General features: G+C 41.3%; 1 protein-coding gene across 3 annotated transcripts in view; it reads right to left on the bottom strand.

Annotated features, from left to right (window-relative positions):
• LOC102200034 (RNA-binding motif, single-stranded-interacting protein 3-like) overlaps window positions 1–27,382 on the bottom strand; it is a 287,017-nt gene that overhangs the window by 129,776 nt on the left and 129,859 nt on the right. For all 3 annotated transcript variants that reach the window (XM_005740714.2, XM_005740713.2, XM_005740715.2), the window contains one exon: window positions 14,654–14,712. In XM_005740714.2, the coding sequence (XP_005740771.1) occupies window positions 14,654–14,712 (59 nt within the window). The remainder of the gene's footprint in view (window positions 1–14,653; window positions 14,713–27,382) is intronic.

Here is a 27,382-nt window from a genome sequence, read left to right as displayed (position 1 = left end):
CCTGGAGTGCACTTATCAAACTTGGATGAGGATTTTAGAGATTGCTGACCTACATTCAAATCTCTCTAAACCGAGAGAGAAGCGGGAGAAAGGTGGAGGCAAGTGAAAAGGTGTGTAGAGAAGAAAGGCAGACTGAGGAAGGGGGTGATTTCAGGTCAGTCAAATACACTCAAAAAGCCTGAATTGACACTCAGTAAAAGATCCAGTTTGCTCTTCCAATGTGAAGTTCCTGCAGCTGATATTCGCATAATGATTCTGTAATGTGGAATGTTTGAACTGTAGCCACAGGGTAAAAAGAGTTAAAGGCTTGTTTTGTTGAAAAGGAAAATAATAATTGAGAGATACAGAGACATTTTAAGACTATTTGTGCTTTTATCAGGCTGAATGGTTATAGAGGTTATAGAAAGCCTGAGTCTTTCAGTTTTTGTATAGATATATGAGCTCTTTTGTTGGAGTTTTAAAAGTCTAGAGTTAAGCAATAAGTCATAAAGAAACATTTTATACATTATGTTTCTACTATGAATTTAGATTCATGATTTATCTGTTACTACATATGCTTTCTTATATACTTGTGTAAGGAAATATTCAATGAATTCCTCATTAGATATAATATATTTTGAACTGAAAAGAACATAAAATTGTTTGGGATATAAACATATAATTTAGTGCCTCATACTGTACCTTATTAGGCTAAATGGAAGTAGCATTGAAAATTAATAGTAGTATGTAGATTACTTTTTTGTTAAGCTAACACTGGTGATTAAAAACACGTCAGCAATCCATCTGTTATGTTTGGTTCCCCTCTCAGAGCTGAATACTCGTTACCTAGTTTGTTAAGATTTGCAATAATCCCTCGGAAAAAGGAAAAAACAACAACTTTTGGTAACATACATAATTACCCCAAGTGATACGACTTCATCAAAAAACAGTGTAATTTTATTTTAAAGTAATTATGATTATGCTGTGTGGATTATGCACAGTAACAGGTTATTGCTTTTCTTAAAGCCACACCGACACTGCAATTTGATTTGTGAAAAAAGAAGATACTGGTTCCAATATAGTGGAGTAAAAGGTAAATAAATCTAATCATATAGACAAATATAACACAACAATGCACATTAAATATAAGTATCAGCTTTATTTAATACTATTAGACATGAAAGCAGTTCTCTTCCTGTAATTTCAATAAAATGATCCTCAAAGACTTGCTCTGTATGTACTTGTTTGTTTACTCATACAGTGTACTTGTACACTGTAAAGTATGCACACAATTACTCAATACACAGATCCTCGGTGAGTCACTGAACAGGAAAAAACTCCATTAAGTTGTGAGAAAGTTGCAGGGTCAAGAAACAATGTGGCGCTCAATTTAAGACATCACATTCCACACACTTAGAGAACACAAACATACACCCACCTACACACAGATGCACGCAGATGTTGCTTGAAGAATGAGTTTCCGAAGCCAAGTACATGCTGTACTGGTGCTGCATTCGATGCGGGTACTCTAGAGTTACAATCTCAAGTGGGATGCAGAGGGCAATGTGCTGCTTTGATGCTTCTGCACAAACGCAAACCTCCAATCGATAGCTGTCACTTAAAAGCAGCTCAAAGTGACTGACGACATGTGAGGTTGTTGATAATGCTGTGCAGCTGCACGCTAATATGCAGATTGACGCAAAGTGCTGCTGAAGGACACATATATCCACACTTGCACACTCGGAGCATGGCACCCTCCTACCTACACACGTGCGAGCACACACACACACACACACACACACACACACACACACACGCACACACACAGTCTCTCTGAGAACATGAGCTGCCATATCATATTTCCTGGTCTGGCTCTAAGTGGGAGCCTGTCAAGATAAAAGGACCATCCTCAATCAGTTACTACATGATAGACGCTAGCACTGCTCAGTGACTGCTTTTGTATGAATGTGTGTGTGACGCAGGGCGCTCCTTAATACAGTCCCCTTAAGGAGGTGTAGAACTACAGTAGATGCCACCTTGGGCTACGCTCTGCATAAAAGCCTACATTGGAGAGTGGAGATAAGGGACTCATTACAGTGCTTGCATCGACATATCAATCAAGTATGCATCATTCATGCATTCACTGTCATATTATGCTAATCCTAATTACTTTGGGGAAAATTACTATTCTTTATCTGCTAATAGTCAGGATTGTTTAGGGTTTTCTACCTACAATATCCACCACAATTTTCCCCAATATATCCATTTTTCACATTCTCATATTCAGTGCTAATGATCCCATTTTGCACAGCGCACAATGGAATAATAATGCCCTAAGTATGAATAATGAATCGACGACAAGTCACGGGGCATTACAATGGTGTGCAGGGGGAAACAGCGTAATTGTTTACGTCGCTGTGAGTCATCAAGATGACTTCTAAAGCTGCTGCTGTTGCATGTGGATGATTAATCATTGTAGTTGCATGTATGTGTATAATTCCAGCTTTGCATGTATTAAAGTAATTATGGTTAATGGAGGAAATAGATAGGCCACTCAATTGACAAACATGCATAACAATGCTCTAATATGATTCCTGTGATTAATGGATTCATTGCCGTATGATTTCAGCCTCACTCTACCTGCAGCAATACGACTGTACAAACACTTTTTGTGATTTTGCTGCATATACAGTTTGGTACAGTGCTCACATTATTACTCAGTTAATCCGTCTCCTGTTGAATAAAAATGATGTTTTGGGGTTTTTTTTTTACATTTTGAGAATGGTAATTACTTATGTGTGTCTTAACAGGAAAAAATAAGAACTAAAAAAATAAGGTCTATCAGAAATTTCAAGACCCTGAATTGATGTCATTATATTGATCTGTTTTGTTTTAGCATGCAAGTTTCTGCTGTTTGTTCTTGAGTCTGACATTTGGTGCTTTTTCTTGGGATGCAGTAGACATAAATAAAACTCTTTTGAAATTTGGCATTGGCTTTACAAGTATGGATCTCTTTTGTCCATTCAAGGGTTTAACCAGCACTTTTGCCCTGCAGGGAGGGTGGGTGATGGCTTTGGGAGACTGCGGCGAGCTGTGCAAACATTAAGGGAGAAAACGGCGGTTTCAAAAAGCGAGTTGGCATCCGTGACTAACTGTGGCCAAGCCAAGACCGCCTTGGTCACACTCCAAACCCGGAGGAGAGCATCCTCACTGGGGCTACATTCCTGTGTCCTCCTCCATTTATCCTGCACCACCAGCAGCTGACTGATGATAAATTTTGCGGCTACCCTCCACTAAACCATGTGGTGGTGTGTGTGTGTGCGTAAAAGTGTGCGTCTCTGCCTGTGTGTTTGTTGAATGGGCGTGTACGAGTGCTTGCGTGCGACCTCTAACTTTCTTGTTTTTGTGTGTGTTTGTGTGTATGTGTGGGTGAGTAAGTCAACAGGGGAGGATCATAAATCTATCTCGATGTTTAAAGATCCCGCAGAGAAACATCTGCAATGCATATTTTTTTTCAGCACTCTGTACTTCTGACCACATCACAACTGTCTGTGCATTAATGCTGCGTCGAAGTGACAAGTCATAAGCAAACACTTTCTCCGCAATCCTACACCCTCGTATACACCTGACAGCCTGAAAACAAACAGCTGTTTAAACCATCTGCAAACATCAAAACAACTCAAAACTCAGTGTGCAAAAAGTTATTTAAGATTGTTTTAATACACAGACGCAGAGAGCAGGTCTTGGAGCCACTCAAAGTAAATTTTCCTCATTTTCTTGTCCAGATTCACTGTCCTACTGGCCTTGTACTTAGAGACAATGCCAATTTGTTGTAAAATAACTCTCACAGTGGGCTCTTTTATATTAGACGCTGGCGACGAGATAGCAATACAGGCAATTAACTTATCAACCCTGCAACATGGATTTATAGCTAAGGCATTCATCTCGGGCTGAAGCAGCGAGCCTATTGGTTGTATTGTATTTCTTGTCGTCTTCTCTCACAGGTGTAGGACTGTCCTTGTCAGAGAGTGGGAGCGGGGATCTGCAGAGGGCAGATTGCCAGGGTTTACGGCCAAGAGGGGGGGCAGTGGCAGTTCATTGTGCAGAAGCCAAACTGGACATGAGCTGTAAATAAATAAATAAAATAATCCAACAGTATATCCAAGTACAGGACTGTGTCTTAAGCCACCCCTTATGTCTTTGTAGTTTGGTCCCAAGAGCCAGACATTTGTTTCTTTTTCTTCCCCCCTTTTTCACCTTTTTTCTCCATAGAATTTGCAGTGAAATTATTTTTGGCAAAGAACCAATTTAAAATTATATCTTTAACCAGGTGTGTATTAGTAGCCTGTCACAAAACACATGATTAGTTGCCATTTCTTTACTTCAATCTCTAAAAAATGCCAAAAAATAGTATTTTTTTTAAACCACTGAGATGATTCCAAATTCAAATTCAAATTGTATTTGTCACACACACAACCATACACAGTATGACATGGGGGTGGAATGCTTGTAGCTGTACAATGCCCGACCATTAAATGACAGAAAAAAAGTTTTACAATATTTACAATTTACAGGTTACTACAAAATTTACAAATTAACTTAGGAATTTACAGTAAAGAATGTGCAAATAGCAGAAGAGATTATAAATTATAGGAATTATAGGATTATAGGAAATGTGTGGTGGTGCGTGTGGTGATGTGTGTGGGAGAGTCCAGTCCTACACCTGGTTCAGGCCCTGAATAGCCTGGGGGAAGAAGCTCCTCCTCATTCTCTCTGTTTTGGCCTTAAGGGAGCGGAAGCGCTTCCCAGACCTCAACAGTGAGAAGAGTCCATTGTTGGGATGGGAGAGGTCCATCATAATCTTCCTAGCTTTGGACTTGCACCGCTTGGTGTAGATGGACAGCAGGTCAGGGAGCTCTGATTGAATGATGTGTTCGGCCGAGCGCACCACTCTTTGCAGATCTCGTCTGTCCTGCTTGGTGCTGTTCCCAAACCAGGTGCAGATGTTTGCCGTCAGGACGCTCTCGATGGTGCAGGAGTAGAATTCCCAAAGAAATATTAGCTGAAAACGTATATTTGTATATATCAGCATGATGTGCAGTGTTTCAAAAGAAGTGGCCGCTTAAAAAAAACTATGTATGTCCCATTGACATGAAAGCAGGAAAAAAATCCAGCTAAAACCTGACACAGGACATTGGAGATCCATCTGGGCTGATCCATCTGCTGTTCTCTGAAACCTCAGTGAGTAAAGGCTAAAGTATGCCAAATAACACAATAACTGGACTGAAAATCAGTGGCAACAAGTCTCATGGAGTGATGAATCCAAAAATCCTCAATCAGTGTAATATTTAATATCAATTGAAATATTTAATTCAAGTAGGCCAGGAAAGAGGTATAATAGTGAGTGTTTTAGCCATCTATAAACCATGGTGATGGCGCTGTCATGGTTTAGGCTGCAGTTCAGCTAGTAGTGTTGGGGATCTTTTCAAAATTGATGAACGCCGATTTTGACACATCATGCAATACTACCCGGAAAGGATCTGATTGGCCTACTTTTTCAGCACAATAATGATCCCAGACACACCGCCAATGCAGTACAATCATACATGTCTAGAAAAAAAACACAATGGAATATGATCAGTCATGGATTAGCCTTGCAGGAGCCAAGACCTCAACATTATTGAAGCAGTGTGGGAAGACAAGACAACTAACATCCAAAGAGATCATCCTTCAAGAAACCTAGTGAACTATTCCTGAATACTTTTTTAAAAAGACAAGAAAGCTTGCCTAAGAAAATTCAGACTGTGCTGAAGAATAAAAGTTAATAAGCGGACTTTCAGCCCTGTTAGAATTGTAAAAAATCTATTTTTGCCTTGTATATTATATGTCCATGGAAATATTTGCAAAAAGACGGCCATTAAAGCAATCTTGATGTTATTAACACACCTTCTCCTTTGATGCAATTCTTCAGAAAGTATAGTAAGTGCCAAAGAACAAGTATTACTCACAAACTGTTCTGGTCGTACTGATTCAGGGACATAACGTACATTACAGTTTAATATAAGATGAACTTCTTCTCAGGTTAAATATCTAAACAACATGTGGGTTCACAGTAATCCTTCCTCTCTAGCTCAGTATTTCTTACATCTTCATTTTTCTGTTCATCATTTTTCATTTCTGCTCTCTCTCTTTTAGTCCTTAATTAACTCATATCTATTCACACTCATTAGCTCTAGCACACCACCATATGGCTTCTACTGCATTTTCGAGCTAAATTCAGGATAAGAAGCAACTACTTAAAATATGTCGCATGAATTTGTAGTTCTACATTTACACTGCATAAAAAAGAAACGGTATCAGGACAAACAGAGGACCTAGCTTATAGCATTAAATCAGAGTTATCTGAAGGCACAAGATTATTTTCATGAAGTTTAAGAGACATTCAAAACTAAATTATTCATACATTCATTACAGCTATCAAGGATTTAAAGTAGACGAACACTGAGTGGAAGAAATAAAAAAATAACCCACAGAAAGCAGAGGCGCATCCCTCTTCTGGTAGCATCATTAGCTTGCTAGCTTAATAGCAAAACCCTGATGTGTTTGGTGCAACATGTGAAGAGCGCTTGAGAAAGGTTTGAGACCTGAAGGGTGTTAATTACTTGTCAAGAGGTTGTTAAAATGAGACCTGTAGCAAAAAACTGAGTGGTTATACAGAACCCACACACAGATATCTGAAAGAACACACACTCACATTTGCAAAGCACTAATGCCAACACTAAGAATGAACACCTACAAGTGCACAAGGACACACACACAGACACACACAAAGAAACCGGTAACTGCCAGAAAGGAAATGCATGTGTAGCACAGCCACACATGTTAACATATCTAAAACTCTACCATAGAAGTATGCCCACACTTGAAGATGCACATTCGCACACTTAAGAGTTAGAACGGCAAACAGCCTTGAATAGTTACTCATTACGGCACACGCTGATGTGAAAACACAAGGAGCATAATCACATAATTTTACACAAAGAACAGGTGCAGTCCTTCCTTCACAGCTTCACTTCACTTAGTGAGCATCTTAGAATACCTGCTCTCCCTCCTTTCTGACTATACCTGGATATTACTAACCTTAATATTCACACGGGGTACCATCTTCTGCGGCACCATATTATCCCCATTTGAGCAGCAGTCTGTAATAAGCAATGTAATCACGTCAGGTACTAGGGCTTGAAAGCACCACCAGCAAGGCAGGCTAATATTTGAACAAAGCCGGATCAATGAAAAGCAAGTGCCCTAGGAACATGGGGAAAATCTCCAGGTAGAGACAAACATTAAAATCTGGACAAAGACAGATTGTCCCATTCCTCCGAACAACTATGCAGCCCATTTCTTTTGTCCTGCATCTGTTAGTCATTCATGAGGAACGGCCTGGCCGCCCCCAGCTAACTTTCCTCTGCATTGCAGTTATGATTTATGCCTTCCTTAACTAATCAAGGGCATGATCATTAGTCAGGGGATGTGCAAGGGGCCAGGGCTTTGGCAGGTCAGTGCAAGGCCGTATCTCACATAGTGGTTCCCCTGCCATCCATGGGTTAGGTCCAGGATAAGAGATGACTGGAGGTACGCCTCCTCAACTTTCACAGGGTCCGCTGAGGCATTTGTCAACAAACACGACAAGGAAAGGAATTCAGGCATGTGTGTGATGTAAAAATGGATTGAGACAATGATGAGAAACAAAAACCTGGAACGGAGATTCCCAAGAGTCTGCCACTCCAATTAATACTAGATGTTTCTCTTTGTTTAGATCCAGAGGAGAGACAGTCAACAACAACAAATTAGAAATGAACAAATTTCCCAAATTTTGCAACAGATCTGTGTCTAAAAAAAGCATCTTGGGAAAACTTGGCTCCTGGTTATCACCTCACCATGACCTCGACTGTACACTTACAAGAATTAAAAATGCAATCGCATAAACAGGAGACGACCACACTGCATACAAAAACAACACAGGAAATGGAAGGGATACAAAAGGTCAGAGGCTCAAGGAATGCGATGGCTTTGGCCCGACTGTATTTATGACAATCTTGGCCAATCAGACAGCCTCTTGGTAAACTGCCAACTTGGAATGTAGCGGAATGCAGAGTGATTGGGAAATGGTGGGGCGGGGGGTTAAAAAGAGAAAAAGATTTATGTGTATGTGCTATAGGGGGTGTTAACAAAGCCTGCAGATGTTATCCAGTGACGTTCTGCATGCTGAATCTGTCCAGATCGATGTGATTATCTCTCAGCTATTGCTAATTAGAGTCATTAATACGCAATGCAAGCAGGGAACAGCACACACTTTCTCTCGCTTTCTCCTTCGGCTGATATCGCGTCTTTCTGGAATGGCTTTGAGCGAGCAGAGGCATTTGGAAAAGGTCTGCTGTTGGCCACACTTCAGTCAAGATTCTCATCTGCACATAATTCACTTTCAAAGGGCAGAAGGGGCGGCAAAGAGAATCCTTAATTGCACCAGCACAGTGCAGAACATAGACAAATGTTTATATCTTGGCCCTCTAATGAGAAACCAATAACGGATTCAGAAAGCACTCTGGTCTCTCCCCCACCCCCACCGCCAGCACCAATACACATGCACATGACAATGAAAAACAGGCCTTTTTTGATCAGCGTCACCTCATTCATCAATAGCCCTTATGCTGAGAGTCATGCAATACTCTACTTAGGCACTGATGCAGCAATAAATCTGTTTTTATAGAATGCAACGTTGCCTGTATTTCTCCATTAGGTTGTCGTTGTGGTAAGGGCACTAGATGCTTCAGAACGTAATGGTCAAGTTCCTGACAGGCTTTTAAATTGCACCAAACCGAGGCTGCACATGCTGAGCAGCCAGACGAAATTGATCAAGTTGAGCATTCAAAAAGCAGGGAAGACATTCTGCTTCCAATACACACTAATTAGGGTTTCAGTCAAACATACTGTACTTACTTCTTGAAGTTTTAAATCAAATGCCTGGAGACTTCAAACATGATTTAACTTTGCAGGGATAAAATAAGAGGTTAGCATGTTTTACAACAGCTCACCCACATAATAGAGTAAAGGCGACAGTAATTCTTTCAAGATGTCAGTTCATGTAATGCCCTTGTGAGTTTTTAGCATCCTCATGTAAAATGGACGGCAAGTTACGGGGCAAAGAAATGTACAACAACAAACTGCCGAACACACAGCCACAAGAGACTATCTCATCTCATCTATCTCCCACAATTCAGTGCGGTGGGCCGTCGCAGCAGCGCGCCAGTCGGGCCGGTGAATCTCAGCACAGTCTTATCTCCCAGAAGCGGAGGAGGAAACGGAGGTCCTTTAAAGGGCTGAGGTCATTTCCTCTGCCTCCGGGCTCTGGCAGGAAAAATAAAATGTCTCCATTCGGTCAGCCCTGCTTTATTTCAAATGCCGCCGCTGCCTTTTAAGAGGCCCTTGTGGGCATGGATGGCAAATGAGCGGTTTTGGGTTCTCGCAATCTATTCCTTTCTCTCTCTGCCATTCTCAATCCCCCACTCCATCTGTGATGTAAAGCCCAAATCTCTGCTGTATTTCTACAGTTTATGTGAAAGTGCAGAGACAGATATATAGATGGAGTATGAGAGGGGGAGAGAAAAACAGAGATGAAGAGAGAAGGAGAAGCAGAGTGAGAGTGCAGAGGTGCATGAGAGAAAGAGAGAGAGAGAGTGAGATGAAAAGCTGAATGCCTCCTCTTACCTGCAGCTCTTGACAACCCTAAAGCCCTTTCACAACTTCCTGTTCCTCTCTGAACTGGGCTACATCCAAAGCATGTGCGTGCATTTATCGGAACGCACGGCTTACATGCAACTGTTGTGCACCCTTGTAAGAGTACAGGTGTGTGTGTGTGTGTGTGTGTGAGTGTCTCACCGAGCAAGGGAGGCAGTGAGGGAGTGAGTCAGCGCTGGGAAGATAGAGAGGCTCATTGAAAGGCCTGCGTGGTGAGGTGGTGGAGGAGAGCAGCCAGAACAGGCAGACACGCAGGCACACATGCTGTGAAGTTAGGAAGAGGACTGATAGATCTATTGCGCAGCCACTGCTGCTGCAAGAGTCGAACACACCTCAGGCAAATGGATGGGGAGTGAGTGCGGGGGTACCATTAGTCTTTCGGTGTGTGTGTGAGTGTGCCCTTTGTGTTTGAGTGCGTGGGAGAGGTATATTACATGGTCTTGGAGTGTAGTTTTTATGATGTGGTGCTTCAAACAAGGCTTTGCAGTACTTTACAGTGCACACTCATTTACTGAGGGCAAATGTATATACAGATGTACGGTTATGGAGAAACAAGGCATATGTGCACATTAGTTAGGTGCCCGTATTGCTTCGTTTTTCTATGCACGGTAACTACACACTTCCCAAACACCTGACCTGTAAGCACACAAAAGCATCATCTCTGTTTTTCTGCATTACCACAACAGACAGCCTCCACTCCCACACTCAGCACTCCATCTCACATATCAACTAGCTTTTGTCTTAAGCTCAAAATCACTCTTTTTATAGGGTGGAACAGTCATTTCTTAAAGAATTATCAAACAAAGCTAGAATGTACATTTTAGGTATTATGAATAGATTCAGGGAAAGCTCATCATGCAAGCAAATCATCGCAACTTGCTTGATTGTCCAAGAAGCACTTCGATTTAAAGAAAAAAGTAAAGAACATCGTGTTCCTTAATTCTGTGGGTGCTGTATTCCAAGTATGTGCTGCTTGATAAGAGAAAAACCGAGTGCCCAAAACCACTTTTCCTGAGGGGTATTAAAGGGAAGCACTGTGTCTGTGTTGTTAAGAGATTACTAGTATTCTTATTGAGGCTACTTGCTTGTGACCTGCTTATTTGAGCTTGTCATTACAGAGGTTTGTGAATAAATCCGTGCGTCATTAGCAGCTCACCCACCAAACTTTTCCCTGTCATCAGTGTACACCGATCAGGCATAACATTATGACCACTGACAAGTGAAGTGAATAACCCTGATTATTTCTTCCTTGCGGTACCTGTTAGTGGGTGGGATATATTAGGGAGCAAGTGAATATTTTGTCCACGGAGTTGATGTGTTAGAAGCAGGAAGAACCGGAAAGCATAAAGATTTAAGTGCACTTCACAAGGGACAAATCGTGATGGCTAGATGTTGTCAGGGTAGTGTAGGGGCAGTGTAATGGCTTGGGCAATGTTCTACTGGCAGACCTTGGGTTCTGCCAACCATATGGATATTACTTTGACATATGCCACCTCCCTAAGCATTGTTCTAGAGCAGTGTTTCCCAACCACTGTGCCGTGAGAAATGATCAGGTGTGCCGTGGAAGAAAAATTATCAATATGTTTTTTGTAACATTTTGTGTTTGGTGGTGTGCCGTGCGATTTTTCTAACGTGAAATATGTGCCGTGGCTAAAAGGTTGGGAAATCCAGAGCATGTACACCCTTTCATGGGAATGGTATTCTCCAATGGCTGTGGCCTCTTTCAGCAGGATCATGGACCCCGCCATAACGCAAAAACAATTCAGGAATGGTTTGAGGAGCACAATAACAGGCTTAAGGCACTAACTTAGCCTCCAAGCTTCCCAGATCTCAATCCATTCAAACATCTGTCGATGTGCTGGACACACAATCATAATAATAATAATAATGATGGATTGCATTTATATAGCGCTTTTCGAGACCCTCAAAGTGCTTTACAATTCCACTATTCATTCACTCTCACATTCACACACTGGTGGAGGCAAGCCACAGTTGTAGCTACAGCTGCCCTGGGGCAGACTGACAGAAGCGAGGCTGCCATATCGCGCCATCTGCCCCTCTGGCCAACACCAATAGGAGCTAGGTGAAGTGTCTTGCCCAAGGACACAGCGACCAAGACACACAGAGCTGAGGATCGAACCGGAAACTTTCTAGTTACAAGATGAGCTTCCCAAACCCCTGAACCACGGTCGCCCCCCCACACAAGTCACTATCATCTACGTCACCATCATCATCATCTTTACTGGTTCATACTTTCATTTTTAGAAATTACATATTTTTGCCTACAGTTGGCAGCTTGACATACAGCACTGAGCTCTCAAAAGGTTGAGTCGTTTGAAAGTTTTTTTGCCATATGAGCAGGTAACTCTGCCGTTTGAGACATTTTTTTTTATCAGTGTAAACAATCCAGTGGTAACTAATCTAAAGTCTTTGTTAATTAACTGATAAATTAGTCATTAGTCTCTGCAATGCTTTGTACAGTATATACAAAAGCATAATTATTTTAGACTGTTATGAAGAACATTTTACTCTTTGACAAAATATAAACACCCAAACGTTAGTCAGCAAGTACAAGGTCTGTTACTAGCTTGGTTTTCCAATGGCTGATTCTCTCTTAATAGCACTCTTCTCTAGCCCATTTTTCACATGGTTTTGGCAGTGCACTCACTGAGCTGAGCTAAAGACAGATAACACAAAAGAGGGAAGAGGAGATGGAGAAGGAGAACAGACAGGAGGGAGAGAGAGAGAGACAGCTGCGTGATGGTAGCACAGTGAAGGTAAGCCACCATCCTGACATTTAAACAAGTGTCAGATACAGGGGGTCAGATGAATGGAAACAAGCCGTGACCAGATCGGGGCTGTGTGCCGATTTCGATTTGTTACGAGGAGCGGACGGCAGCCCATCGGGCTTCAGTGCACCTGCCTGGATCGCTTGCGCTTTGATAGCTGCTCACCTTTCGGGAGATGCTTGTCCCTACCATCGCCAAGTATTTGATCAAAGAAAATCAAAGAGAACTGCTGCACTCCAAAAAATAAAAATAAAAATAGTTATGCATTTTGCCATTTTGTCCCATCCCATTTTCTTAAACGCTTGTCCAAGTCAGGGTTATGGAGAGGTTACAGCTGTCACAGGTGAGGTGCACCGTCAACAGGTTGCTAGCAGGGCATCTTATGGGTTTAGATTTTCCATTGCACATAAAAGAAATAAGTAAATGACAGTATCAATAAATAAATATGTAATAAAATAAATTATATTTTAAAAAATACATTTGTAATTATAAATATGTATTTAAAAAGTACCACTTTTAATACTATAACAGACGTATCTTTTATCCTCTCAGCAACGTTATAAGGTCTTGGTGTTCAAGTGCACTAAGATCATTCACGTTGTAATTTGACATAGATATATATATAAAACAGTTACTGGGAGAGATGCCCAGGCAGAAATGGGAAGCAAAAAACGGCAAAAATCCTGTTTTTGTGCAGCTTTGCCTCACCTCAATTTGCCTTTCAAACACTAAAGAACTGTAAATTTCTCTTCAAGGTTACTAAGCCCTTCGTCCTCAAACTCTTCTTCGTCACCACTTTTCTGTATCCATCTACCTCTCTGTGACTGGGTGTAGACCAGGACCATCCTTTCCACTCATAAAATAAGTCTGCTTATATTTGCTTTTTGGCATCTCAGCAGTCCTGCATTCCAGGAAGGTGAGTTATGGGAAATGCTGTCTCCCACAAAACACAGTCCTAAGCTGGGATGATTTTTTTTTTTTTTTTTTTTAGTGTTGTACATAACTCAGGTCAGCTGGACATGGACAACACTAAACATCTAATTTCTTTTATTCGCAACCCAGGAAGATTCAAAGATGTTTGTCTCACCTCTTTTTATACCTCTCACTGTCCCCTCTAATCCACTCTGTTCTGTGTCCTGTGACCTGTAGATATATCCTTGCTACTAACAGGCATCCAAGTGTTGTCTTTAATGGCCAGGCGAACTCACAAAAAGGACCTGCCAAGATAATCAGCCTTTTTTCCCTATCCTCTAAAAGGCAAAGGTTCTTTTCCTCAACATTTTGACCCAGAGCATGCCCAGCAGGATATACTCATGTTTGTAACAGGGTTAAGAAGGCAGCTTCACCTTGAAAGGCCACACTTCAGAGCCCGGGAAACCACAAAAAGCAATTAAAAGTATTGATGGAACTTCAATAGCTCTTAAACAGTGCTGCCAGACACCTCGGGGCAAGTAGCACACTAATCTTTTTTTTCCCTTTCCCCTCCCTCATCCCTCTATATTCTCTTCTCTTTCACAATTTCTTCACTTAAGACTTCACTGGTCTTCATCATTAAAAAATTGATTCCTCAAAAAGTATTTTCAGCCTTGTAAGGCAGCTGACCAAGGTTCTAAGAAGATGAGTTTGACAAAGATAATAACTGAAGTTTATCTAATCTTTGCTTGCTTGTTAGCCCTCTAATTGGCTGCATATGTTCAAGCATGTAATTGTGTGTAGTATGTGTGCCCCAGAAACAATTTCAAATGAGCCAGTAATGTCATTATTTCATGTGCATTACTGCGCGGATACTAATGGAAACACCCTTTCCAAATGATTGTCATCCGTACGACAAAGCAGGAAATCGAGGAAGAGATAGGGAAAGGCTAAGAGTGTGGCTCCCTTCCTAATTAACCTCTGAAGCAGGCCAGCACCTCCAAGAGCAAGATGTTTACCTAGATCCTTTTTCTCACCAGATCACTGATTTACCGTGTGCACCTTTCTCGGCCGATGTCTGAAATTTACAAAAAGGTTTGGACTGCGGCTCCTGTGACAGGACACCCACAGAGTGACAGTCAATGCACTTAAACAAGGCACAAAAACTAGACACTTACCTTTGCACTGGTTAGTGTTCTTATCCAGAATGGCCTTGGTTGACACTATTTTCCCATACCTGTAAAAACAGAGAAATCTAATTTAGCGTTTTACACTCGTAATAACCCACAGGGCCTTCGCCTGGTCGGACAGTTCATTTGGATTACCAACCTGTGGTTAATATATTTGCCTTATTTTCTATACTTTGCCATTTAGTTACAACGAGCAATTTGCAAAGTCACAGAAATGTCAAAAGCCACTGGGAAGAGAAATCACTTGAGGTTAATAAAATTATGTGTATGGCTGACTTGGAATGAATGGGCAGCCCTTTGGCATTTCAGAGAGTCACTGAACATTATAAAAGGTCTAAAAGCATGCAAGTGCAATAAACGGTCCTAAAGGTTGCTCTTTTGGTGTAAAGTAAAATTCATGTGTTGCTAATGAATTTATTTGAAATCTAAAAACTATAAAGCGAACACATTTAAATCAAAGGTGACTCAAAGGAATAATGATACGTCTTAATGAGCTTTAGAGGAGCTGGTAGGGTGATATGATGTAACCTTCAGACAAAGACAGTACAGTGCAGTAGCTCCTCCTGCTTCTGTTCTTTATGTTAAGCTAACTGTCTGTTGACTCTGGCTTCAGAGTGAATGAACATATACCACTGGGCCCCTCAGAGCAGCTCTACCGAATACGTTACAATAAAAAAATAAATTGTAGGGAAAATTGGCAGCAATTGTCATGACAATTCGGGTCTTTTGGTGTATCTATCGTCTCAGATCTCCCTTTCAGAAAGAAAGTACCCAAGAAAATACCCAAATTTTACCGCTATGTTTGTAAATGAGTGAATAAATTCTAGACTCCCCGTATTCTGGCAGATTCTGTAACTGGAATTTGTGATATAACTTATTCATAAAAAATATAAAACGTGTATGATGCTGGAGCCTATTTGGACCTGTGAAAATCCAATACAAAAGTTGAAATTGCCAAAGGAGCAGGACTGCATAAAGACACCTACGGTATGCTTATAAGCTTACATGTCACTGATGCAGCTCCACGCAAAAGCAAAAATATATTGTATTTCTTTATTCCACGGGTCTATATGCAAAGTGGCTTGCAAGGAATTTTTTGACTGACCTTCCTGACTGACAGACAGCAAGATCTTCTATCTGCTTGTCTCAGCTAAAACTGCAATATGCTGCACCGTGAGCTGCTCTCTAAGTACACTGTGTGCACTAATGTACATGTGGAGATATACTACATGCATGCATGCGTGCATGTGTGCTGATATGTACTGTAAGTGGGAACAATTCCCTGTATGTCAAAAGCACATCACAAAGACTACACCAAAGGACAAAAAACAGCCACCCTCAACGCTGCATCTGGGCACACACACTTACATACACTCACACTTATTCTGTAGGGAAGAAGCAGTGGTGCATCCCGGCCCATATTTCACCAGCAGGGGATAATTGTGCCATTTCTCAACGAGTGGCGGAGACTCTATTTATTGCATGCTGCGGTGGGATGGGTGGTGGATATGAACTGATGAGCTCCGAGAGGAAAACTACCAGCTCGCACACACTAATACAGATACCACACGAGTACACCCACACACACATACACGCATACAAACACACAGAGCGACAGCACTCACCAATCAGTGGATTGTCTCTCTTCAGCAGATAAACAGGCCATTTTAGCCATAGGGATTCATAATCTACTGCAACAGAGTGGGACTAAGGTGCAGCGTTTGATCATACCGAGACACTCTCAAGCATAAGCACAAAAGATGAACATGGAACAAGGAGTTTTCACTTGATTAGTGAATGTGGAGAGCTGGGGCAAGTGCCTTCAGCACTCGCTGAGCTACAAAGCTGTAAGTAATTTTGTAGCACATTAGAGATACAAATTTAGATTTGATTTTTAAGTATTGATAAAGGAAGTAGGTGGGAATTACCTTTGTGTTCTACTAATACATTTCAAGTCATTTGAATCGTTTGACAGCAAACATCTTCAAAATTAAAAAAGCCTAACTTTTAACTAAACTAGAACATTAAATAAGCATTCAAGACCAGCATGTCAATAACCACATAATCAGTTGAGGCAATGTGTCAAAATTTCCCAGCTACCCTCAGTCAGTTTAGCACCTGCTGAAGGCGGGGGTAACACGTGCTGAAATAATAAGGATGTGAAACTACATGGAGAGCTTTAGTCTAGTTCTCAAATATGAATTATTGGTTTTCTTTAGAGCTTTAGTTAATATTAAATCGTAACTAGTCACTAAAGACATCTTAACTGTAATTTAGTCACTGCCCTTTGCGAAAGGAATATTTCAGCGGAATAAGAACGTGTCTAACACCAGCTGCCAGGTCCTATTGCTGTTTCTACTATTTAACAGGTGATTTTTTTTTTTGACTGAATTAAACACTAAAGCAGCACAACTTAAACCCCCAAAATAAAAAACAGGCGATAGACTCGGCTAGTCACTGACAGCCTATTACTCGCCCAGCCTTACCAGTGATTATATTCATTCTTACGTCATAGTACTGATTTTGTGCTGATTTACCGCCAAACACCACAGTATATGAAAGGGATTGTTATTTGTTTATGTGCACTTAGGTGTCTGCCCTCCTTCAGTACTTGCGTGAAATTTTTTGTATGCTTTCAGTCTGGGAAGCAGTTAAAAAGCCCTGTGCTTTTGGCACAAATTGGGGGAAAGTTCTCATTAAAACTTTGTTTGGACTCTGGGGAAGCAGGAGACAGTAGCTTTCCAATGCCAACTCATCACTGCTTGCCTCATTAAATGTTAAAGATGGCTCATCAATGGATCCTATCCGCGGTCCAAATACACGCCACAAAGATACTGCAGCGAGATGAAAAGGCAAGAAGGAAGGAGCAAGCTTCAGGCCCATAATGGAAACATATTGGAAATGGATGAAGAATGTGATCAGTATGGTCATATATGTGTCGTGTGTGTGTGTGTGTGGGGCTGTGGATGACCCTGCTGGAGGCTCCTTCGCCTCTCTGCCAGGCAAGCCTGGGGAGGCTTTGATGTGACAGAGGCAGTCCCTGTGAGGCGCAGGTTTAACACTGTGATGCTGCGGCCGGGATGCAGAGCCTGTCTCCACTAATCCTATTTCAATCACTCTTCCAGCCTCTTATCTCTGACTCTGCTGGCCTTCGGCCCTCCCCCCCTCCTTACAAATCTTCTTCTCTTACTTGTTCTCTTTCTGTCTTAATGTCTCTCTACCATCTACCATTTCTCTTTCCTGTACTGTATCCTTATTTCTCTCCTTTTGTCTCTCTTCAACCCTCCTTCTTCCAAATAGAAATACAATGGCAATCATTCTGATGCAACATTGGATCAACCCCAAGAAAAAGAGACACCAGAAATAAAACTGCCTATAAAACAAAGGCTTTACGAGCTATTTTAGGCTGATGAAAATGTACAAATTGTGGTTGATGTAAAACATGTCATTCGTTTGACAGCTGTCTAGGCACTGGAAATGTGATAAAATTGAAGCTGAGCTACATTTTTTTTTTAGAGGGCAGCTGCATGTGCATGAGACATCCCAGAACGGCATTTCTTTCTTTCTTCTCGCTCTTGCTGGATGAAAGGATCCAGGCGTATTCCATTTCCGTCATCAGAGCTGAGAAAGTGAAGTGCCTCTTTGCTGTACGTGGGCAGGCAGAGAGCTGCCCAGAACCACAACACGTCAGTGTGGTACGTACAAAAGCACAGGAAAGGAACGGGTGGATGGACCACCCAAGTGTTGTGCTTAGACCTTGCCCTCTGCCTCTTGACACACTTTACAAAGTGACTGTGTGTTTGCACGATTACACAACACAGCACTGCCTTGAATAGCAGGTAGGTGAAACCTGAACTTGGATGTGGGACAACCTCCTCACATCTGCACTCCCAGAAGGTCTTTATGCCAATGCTTGGTGAGTTGTGAGTATGCGTTTCTTTTCCTGTGCAAATGAAGGCTACTATAACGGCATATGATAGCCCATCTGTGCATGCATATGAAGACTTGAACATATGCACTACTTGTGTATACTGGGCGGCACTGTTTGATCAAGAACAAAGGAAAAGTAGCAAAAAAAAAAAATTGGAAAAGCAAGGAGTAAAATCAGCTGAATATTGTATAAAAGCAGCAACACTCTTTTTTTAGGCTTGTTCAGCACCTTTGGAGAACCCGTGTAGGGACTTGGGGCAGGTGCAAAGGCACACTATGGAGAATAGTAACTGTATTTTATCATCTCTGCAGGTCTTTATACAATTAATTAGAATATAGATACTCTAGCTGAAAAAAATATGAGCAGTGAGGGTTCTTCCCATGTAAAACCAGATGCAGGAGACACCCACAATCCAGATTTACTGTTTCCTCTGAGCAGTAAATATTACCCCGAGGGTTTCCTTAACCTTAAAAAGCACACTGTCTTATTAAATATGTGTAATGATTATGCCATATTAGTACCCTTGTGAGTTGCACACAGCAGCATTTAAGTACATTAACTCCACTAATTTCCAGCAACAGGCAACAATCAGCTGACTGAACAGCCATATTTTTAAGGATGAGTCCCGCCATAGTAAATTTTAGCAGCTGTGAATTTGGCTTGACGAACATCTGCTTAAAGTTGAACAGCAAAGTATAACACAACACAAGTAGAAGGATGGATACTACAAAAAAAGCAGTTTTCTCCGTCTTATTTTGTTCTTTTTCCAGTAATCAGTAAGAATATATGGACATACTGTATTGTGAAATTACACCTATTTGAGAAAAACAACATTACATATAGTTTTATACAGCACATTTTATTTTGTTAAGTCTTTGATGGTAATTCAAAAGACAGGTGTCACTGCGGCAGATGCACAGAGAGGGCAGAATGGGAGAAAAAAGATGGGAAAGAAGCGCGCCTTCTTTATAGTCTTACATCAAAGATAAAAAAGAAAAACAGGATGTAAGAAAGAACCAAACATAAAGAGGATGACAGATGAAAACGGGAAATCTTGGGCAAAGATCACATGCGAGCACTTAAGCCTTCGAGAACACGAGTCATTAAAAGACGAGAGAAAATAGTACGTACACTCACCGGCCACTTTGTTAGGTACACTTGCTCAGCTGCTCAATAATGCAAATATCTTATAAGCCAATCACATGGCAGCAACTCTATGCTTTTAGGCTCAACAAAATTGATCTCTTGGTCCCTGATCTGCTGGGACAGTCAGGTGGTAGGGTCAGAAGCTGGTGTAAAGAACATGAAAGCATGGATCCATCCTACCCGGTCACTGACAATCACTACAACTCTCATGCTGCATACAAGCACTATGCAGCATCTGCCCTTGACCGTCCCCTTGTAACAGCTTAAGTGTCCCACAGCTCACACATCTCCAGCTCAGAGTTTAGGCCTTCTGTTTATGCTGCAAAATGTGGCAAAGAGTTTGAATGTCAGTTGTAAACTAAGTGATGTTGTAAGCTTAGAAAAGAGAAGTTTCCAGAAGAAAGAACATTAAGAGAGCATGTAGATGGCTAATCGTTCATTTAAACATTCAAGGATGATAAAAAAAAAGAAAAAGACATGAACAAGTAAAAAAAAAACATTCAGACACTCAGAATTAGACATTAGAGAAAGGACACACAAATAATAAAGATCCAGTGAGAAGGGAAAAGGTGACCCTCTCATGACTCATAATGCTGTTAAGCCCTAACACTAGTGAAATGACATCAGTGACTTCTCATGATCCCTGAAGTAAATGGAAACGCATGAAAACCGTGACCAATGCAAAGTGAGTGCAATGTTGCGCTTCAACACTCTTTTTTTTGCCTTAAGCAGATACAATGTGCATTTTACCCTCTCCATCTATACAGTATAACATTGATTCAATACGCTTATTAAATGAAAACAATGTCAAAAAAATCATTCAGAAAAACAAAGACTACAAAATTTAAACATCAAAACAGTGCGCTGGCAAGGATGAGAAGCGATAAATCAAAGAAGCTTCAACAAATTGGATAATTCCTCTTCTGGCTTCAGCAGTCAATCTTTTTCTTGGCAGAATCACTTAATTTTTTTTTTTTTTTTTTTAGGTGCCGGGATTCCCCCGAGTTTTGTTGGCGGGCTTGCAGTAAACTGGCGAATGTTTCCTACCGAACCCTTAACAGCTCTAAATGCAGGAAGGATGTTGGAATGGAAGGTAGTCTGGCTGTTTGTAGTGTTTTTTCTTTGCTTTGCTTTTTTTCTCCTGCTTCTACAAATGTCACATTCTTTGGGCAATAACAAGCTGGCAGTAGTACACAACATCTAACAATCAGGCATCATAAGGTAATAGAGCTTCATAATTTGTTAGACGAAAAACAACATAATGATAAAGTCCATTCATTTTCAACAGAACGGAGCTAAAGTGTTTGGCCAGCGTATGTCATCATACCCATCTGCTGAAGTTGGCTGTGGTCACACACGCTGTGGTCACTGGCTGTCATCAACCATTGTCATTTAACTTTTTTGCCCATTTCTGTTACTGATGGGATTTTATTTTTAATGAACTGGCAAGTCTAAAATGGATGACAAGTTGATTAGAAACATTCAAACTTACTCACCTCCCTCAATAATAAGAATGGATTATAGCTGCAAGCAGAAATGAAGCTGCCGGGCGCCAGTGAGGTAATTTATAAAGGAAAAGGAGGTAATTTAAAAGTTTTAGCATATGTTCAGAATTCATTGTTACAGAGTTAAATTTAAAACAATTCATTTTCACATTAAGGGATGTTCAATAAAGGAATGCTTTAAAATTCAGATCAGCTCGTAGAGGTTCCACTGGGAAAATTGTTCCCACAATTTACTCTGTGTCATTTTGGATGAGACTGGATCAGCGTGCTGAATTGAATCCAGCAGCATTCCATTTATGTCTTGCTGTGCAACTTTCTCATGAATAATCATCCCCCTACCTTTTTTCTAATATTAAATTGACATAAAATTCAAAATTTTGCAAAAAATTATATATTTCAGGATAAATGGAATTCATTTACCAGCCTTTGATACTTATTAATTCTACCTGCTGTTCTTTGCAAAAGTAATTCACATAGATTTGATTTATAATGGCAGGAAGAGGAATAAAAGAATAAGTTCTTTGAATTTTAAAAAATATTGTATAAGCTATTTTAAAGTTGCATGTAAAGTGTGAAAGTTTTTGCTCAGGGGGACACACTTTTTGTAAAAAGAAGAAAAAAAGATATTTAGGACTGTAGTTGAGTATGCCAGTGCAAAACTTTGGTATAAAGCCAGTGGTTAAGAGTGCCAAACAAAAAATAACTTGATGTATTCTGAAGGGTTGTTCCACGGTTATAAAGCACTTGATTGTGATGAACTGGTAGCACATCATAGTGTAATCTTGGATTCACAAATGTAGGCTAAGCTAAAGGCAAGGCAGACAACCACCTCTGGACATCAAACACTTTAGTTAAGACAAGTTACTTCTGCTAAGGAGGTTATATTTTTGGCAGCGTTTGGGTGTGTGCATGCATATCATCTTTCTGTCTGCAAAGATCTTATACAAAGAAGTTTTGAATAAATTCTGATGAAACTTTGTAGGGGTGTTGAATGGGGTCACATTAACAATCCATTAAAATTCATTTAAACTACAGCCACATAATTAAAACATTATTTAGAATTAAGAAAAAAGGCTGAGAGAGTGAATTGCCTTGGCAGGGGTTTGACTATCAAGCTGTTTTTTCATATTTTATTCATGTACACTCTTTTTTGTTTAAATTAAAGAAACAAAAGTTCAATTAGCAAACCTTTTTTGAGGGGGGGGGGGATAGCTGTGGACAGAGCTACTCTACTGATTACCCTTGTTTATGACTTTTATGCAAACGTAACCGAAGTATTGAAAAATATGTAATCTCCAAATGATTGGCGAGTGCTTGCCGCCCCACTTCTATCCTGTTTTAAATACTGCTCAGCATGTTGTTGGCAAGTGTTTGCAGAGGAGTAAATTTAACCTCCATAATTAAAATATGCATTTAAGTATCATATTAAACTTCAAATTTAACTGTTTGGTAAGTGCCCTGTTCAGTTGAATGCACTCTTCAAAGCCCGAGAGTTGAAAATACTGGAGCAGAAAGAATGTGCACCAAAAACCAGATGCACAAATCCAGATCTGAGCCTGGGAAAATCAAAAAACAAGCAGGTAGTTTGTGTTGACTGACAGTGTGCATCAAGAACAGACAGGGGCAACAGTAAGTAGCAACAGGAGGCATTAACCTGAGTGTTGCTAGTTACCATTTCTCCCTCTCTCCAGCTCTCTCACACACACACGTACACTGGCCTTCTTCAGAGCCAGCCTTGCAGAATTGCCTGTGTTTGTTTGGAAGTGTCCAACCTGTCAAACCCACATGCCGTGCACTGCTGTCTGACACGCACAAATGAACACATCTCATCTGTGCTGGTGCGGCTTCTGCTTTCTAGATATTGCTTCAAAAGGAAAGTCAGCAGAGTGAAAAGGAGAAAAGAAAGAGGTAGGACGAAGCAGAGTCCAGAGATCTCAGGTTTTGTCCCTTACGTCAATCAGTCTTTTTGTACAACTGACCCTGTTGCTGCTTCTGCTGGAGCTTAAAAACTCTCTCGCCCTGTACAGCTGGATTCAGATAAAAGGCAATGCAGCGTGTGGAGACGGGCAATGACTACACTGTTGCTGTGGTTGCTGGTATACTTAAACTGAAGTGAAGTGCAGCTAGAGAAAACCAGACATTTTTTGAGAAGGCATTTTCTGTTAACCTAAATGCATCTGAATCTAAACTCTTACTAAAACGCTATTTAAGAAAATAACTCTGCTGAAAGTGTCAGCTGTTGTGTAAAACTGGAAGAGGAGATCTTTTCAGCTTCTAAATAGGCAAACTGTCTATGTGTCATGTATACAGTAATGGGAGTATAAATAATTCAAAAATACAGCCTAAGGCCAAATCAACTTCTCTGCCCGCTCTAAAATTGATGTTCAGGAAGGGAGGAGGTGTAGTATTTTAGCCAGTTTGGCTTGGCCAGTAAAATGATTGTGTCACTTGTGCCGGAGCAGAGAAGTGGAGGGTTTAACATGATAAAGAGATGTTAGCAAGCGAACGAGAATGAAAGGGAAAAGAAGTTGGAGAGGCGGAATAGAGTGTTACAGAGAGAAAGAGGAAGAGAGACAGAAAAAGTGGGTGTGAAGGATTCTAGTTCCAAGAATAGCAGATGCTTCTACTCGATTTGAAGCTGTAGGTGTAGGAGTAGTTTAGGCATTCCTGTGGTTGTGTCACTGCTTTTCAGAGGTTAAACATCACTATCTCTTTGTACCCTGAGTGACGCACACCCTGACCCTGCAGAAAGACGCGAGGATGGTGTGCTGGGGGCAAAGACAGAGCAGAAGAGGGGCAGGAGTTGAGGCAGGTGGATAGGTGGAAAAGTGTAAAGAGACACTTACAATTCAAGGGGGAAAAATGAATTAAGAAGACAGACTATTAAGGAGACAGATACAAATATAGACATTTTAGAGTCCATAAAACCTAGTGACAACATACCTTGAAATGCTATCCATGTTGTTTGATGCTTGAGTTTCTTTTTGTAATGCAAATTCCTGCTACTCATTGGCCTAACATAAAAAAACAAGATATTATCTGCCAGTGTTTTTCTCTGGCTTAAATGCAGATGTACTGCGGGTGACGTGATGGTAAATTTGAGACTTTGAAGCTGGACTGCAGAGCCCTTGGTCACACTTATTCTCCCCTCTGTCAGTTTTTTGAAATGGAGCCATGGGACAGGCAAGCTCTGATGGCTAAGCAGCTAATGTCAACACTGGACCTCAGAGAGTCATTTTGGATAATGTGGCATTGAGTGCCTGAGTCTCTGCTCCATAAAAAACAGGTGGTCCCAGGGTCACCCCCCTCCCTTCTCTCCCCCTCACCTCCCGTGCTTAGCATATCTCATGCCTCTCTCCCTCCATTTCCCCTCTCTAGGTCTCCCTCCACCATTCCCTCAGCACACACGAGAAAGGTTATTTGAGCAATTGGTGGTGATTAGCTCTTGATTTGGCTGACTATTTGTGAGATCAGGCCAGTCCACGGATGCGAAACCCACTGCAACTGAGGGCACAGCTGTTCGGCCAGGACTGAAATTGAGTGAGGAGAACCGAAATGAGAAATAGGGGAAGAAAAGGGGACAAGAAACAAGGAAAAACAGTTTTCAAGGGTTTGGCTGGCAGGTAAAATACCTCCAGTTTTCTACTTGTTATTCCAGGTGTAGAACCTCATGAAGAAATTCCTTTCTTTCAGCTACCTCCTTCGTCTATTTCTAATCATCGCCCGGGGTGGAGAGCACAAACAAGAAAAATGTGGATGCTGGTTAAACGGGTTTACCCCAAAGTGATTTGGGGGGGTATGCGCTTGCTTTGTTGGTTGGGTTGGTTGGTATTGGGCTTATGGTTGGCCTACTGCCTCAACATTGGTGGCTAGGCCAAAGAATTTTTCTCACAATAACAGCTATTCCTTCTCTGAGTTTCGTCATCCATCTATCCATCCACTCTGCTAGCCAGGCAAAAAAAGGAAGGCCTCTCACTATCAGAGTGTTCAGCCAACAAATCCCCACTCCGCTCCTTTGGCCTCTTCCCTACACCCATATATTAGGCTGACGGCTGTGGTGGACCCAACACCGAGCCAGCTGAATAAAACAGATTAGGCACCCACCCGAACCTAACAGCATGTAACTCCAACCGTTGTGCGAACTTTGGTATTCTTACTCCCAGGAACAAAAAAGGTTGAACGAGGTAGCTGAACGAAAAGAAATGTTGGCTTTAGCATCTGCAGTAACTGCATCCTCAGTTGTTTTTAACTGTATACTTGTGTCTCTGCAATTTCAGTCTTGGTTTTTAGAGCACAAGAACAAGGAAATCATATCATATCTGTAACCGTCTCTAATCATCTGCATAAACACACTGGTGAGTACAGTCACCATTTGAATGCCAGTATCACCAAACAGAACTACAAATGGCACCAACAACGATCCAATGCTGTCACTATATAGAGAAAGCATGTCGCTGCTGCTGAATGCCCAAACCCTCATTTTGCACACTATAGGTTTTTACTGCATAGATAACAGTCATTCTGCAATATTGTAATTCACAGTGTTGTCTTCAAAGATAGAGTTATGTCTTTAAATCAGCAATCAGTAAATTAAACACTTTGGAAATATGAATATTATATGAGTCTATATATTTGTGCAAATCACAAAATTTAATCCCTCTGTGTTTTGCATTTTAAATGAGAACATAATTTTGGGAGAGAGAACTTGATGAAGGTTACTGGCTCTCAAAGACAGGATCTTGGTAATAAAATATTAGAGTTCACAAGAACGGGGTAAAAAACCACAAGGCATTTATTTTTCTGGCATCTCTCAGGCGCATTCAGCAGCCTCCAATCAGCAGCTACGATATGGCTCGGTGTCAAGAATGCATCACTTTGGCGGCAGCGTGTTTGCTTCTGAGCTAGATGTGAACCAGGGTGGGAAGAGCTGCTTTGTGTGCGACGCTACAAACGCCGACCTAAAAATCATCTTTGACCCGTCTCACTTCCAGCACTCACGAGGGTCGATACAGGACGCCGTGTACACACATAAGAGCACGACAGTTAGGCCGGCTAACATTACTGAAAGTCACCCACAGTTTACTCTCCTAAACGTACAGTGCCAAATTTAGCGAGCATTTATGTTTAACACAGAGGCTCCCCGGGAGAGCTGATGGGGCTGACGGCCAGGAAAGGAGGTGTTTTGTGCTGAAGGGGGACTGGGCATGTGGGGGGGAATAAAACCTGAGGGGAACCCAGGGTGCTGCAGACTGCAGAAGAGTCGCATGACCTTTTCTACAATGCTGCCACCCGCCTGCCACTGAAACACAGTCTGGCTAATTAAAGTTTCAGTGGCATTGAATTTTCACTGGCACAGCACACCCCGGGCAACCTTGGGGGCTTCTAGGCAGGCGATACACAAAGTGGGAAAGACGGTAGATGTAAGAAAAGAGGCAGAAGGTAGCAGAGTAAATGCATTTAAAGAAAGGACAGCCACTAGAGGACAGCACGGCAGATCCGAGCTGTAACAAAAAGTCAGTGGATTTTCATAACACAGTGGAGAAAAGCTATATATTAGAATGCAAATCTACATTCACAAACATGCACGCTCCCTGGGTATTTTACATAAGCTCCGACATGGTTTGCCCTTCCAAACAGTTATGCTCAAAATATTCAAGATCACATGGAATTAGAAATGAAATTGAAGCTGTCCAACTCTGTACAACTGGGTGAATGCAAGAGCTAAAGCAGGAGATATCCAATGTCAAAATGCTGAGTGCTTTTCCAAATCTTATCGGGCCGCCTCTCAGCCTAATGGAATCTCGATGGGTCAGTTTCAAGAATAAATGCATGACTTATGACATGGCTGCTGGGAAGATTACCAAACACACTGGACAGCATGTTCCTTTCTCCAAAGGATCATTGAATAATTGGCCAAGTTTGACCAGGACATTTCTGAAAATATGTCCAAGAAAAGGTTATGCAACCAGACAGACTCGCTCATGGCCTGTATTTCACAATCTGCCGGCCTTGTCTCCATTAATGATCTTGACCCCCTTTTCACCATTTCAGAAGTGAAAAGGGTTTAATGAAGCTGAACAAAGCTGCTTGTGTGTGTGTGTGTGTGTGTGTGTGTGTGTGTGTGTGTGTGTGTGT

This window comes from Pundamilia nyererei, unplaced genomic scaffold, assembly GCF_000239375.1.
Source record: "Pundamilia nyererei isolate P.nyererei 1_Seehausen unplaced genomic scaffold, PunNye1.0 scaffold00102, whole genome shotgun sequence".
Lineage (NCBI taxonomy): Eukaryota > Metazoa > Chordata > Actinopteri > Cichliformes > Cichlidae > Pundamilia > Pundamilia nyererei.
The sequence above is the reverse complement of the archived record's forward strand: the minus strand, read 5'-3'. Positions and strand labels throughout refer to the sequence as shown.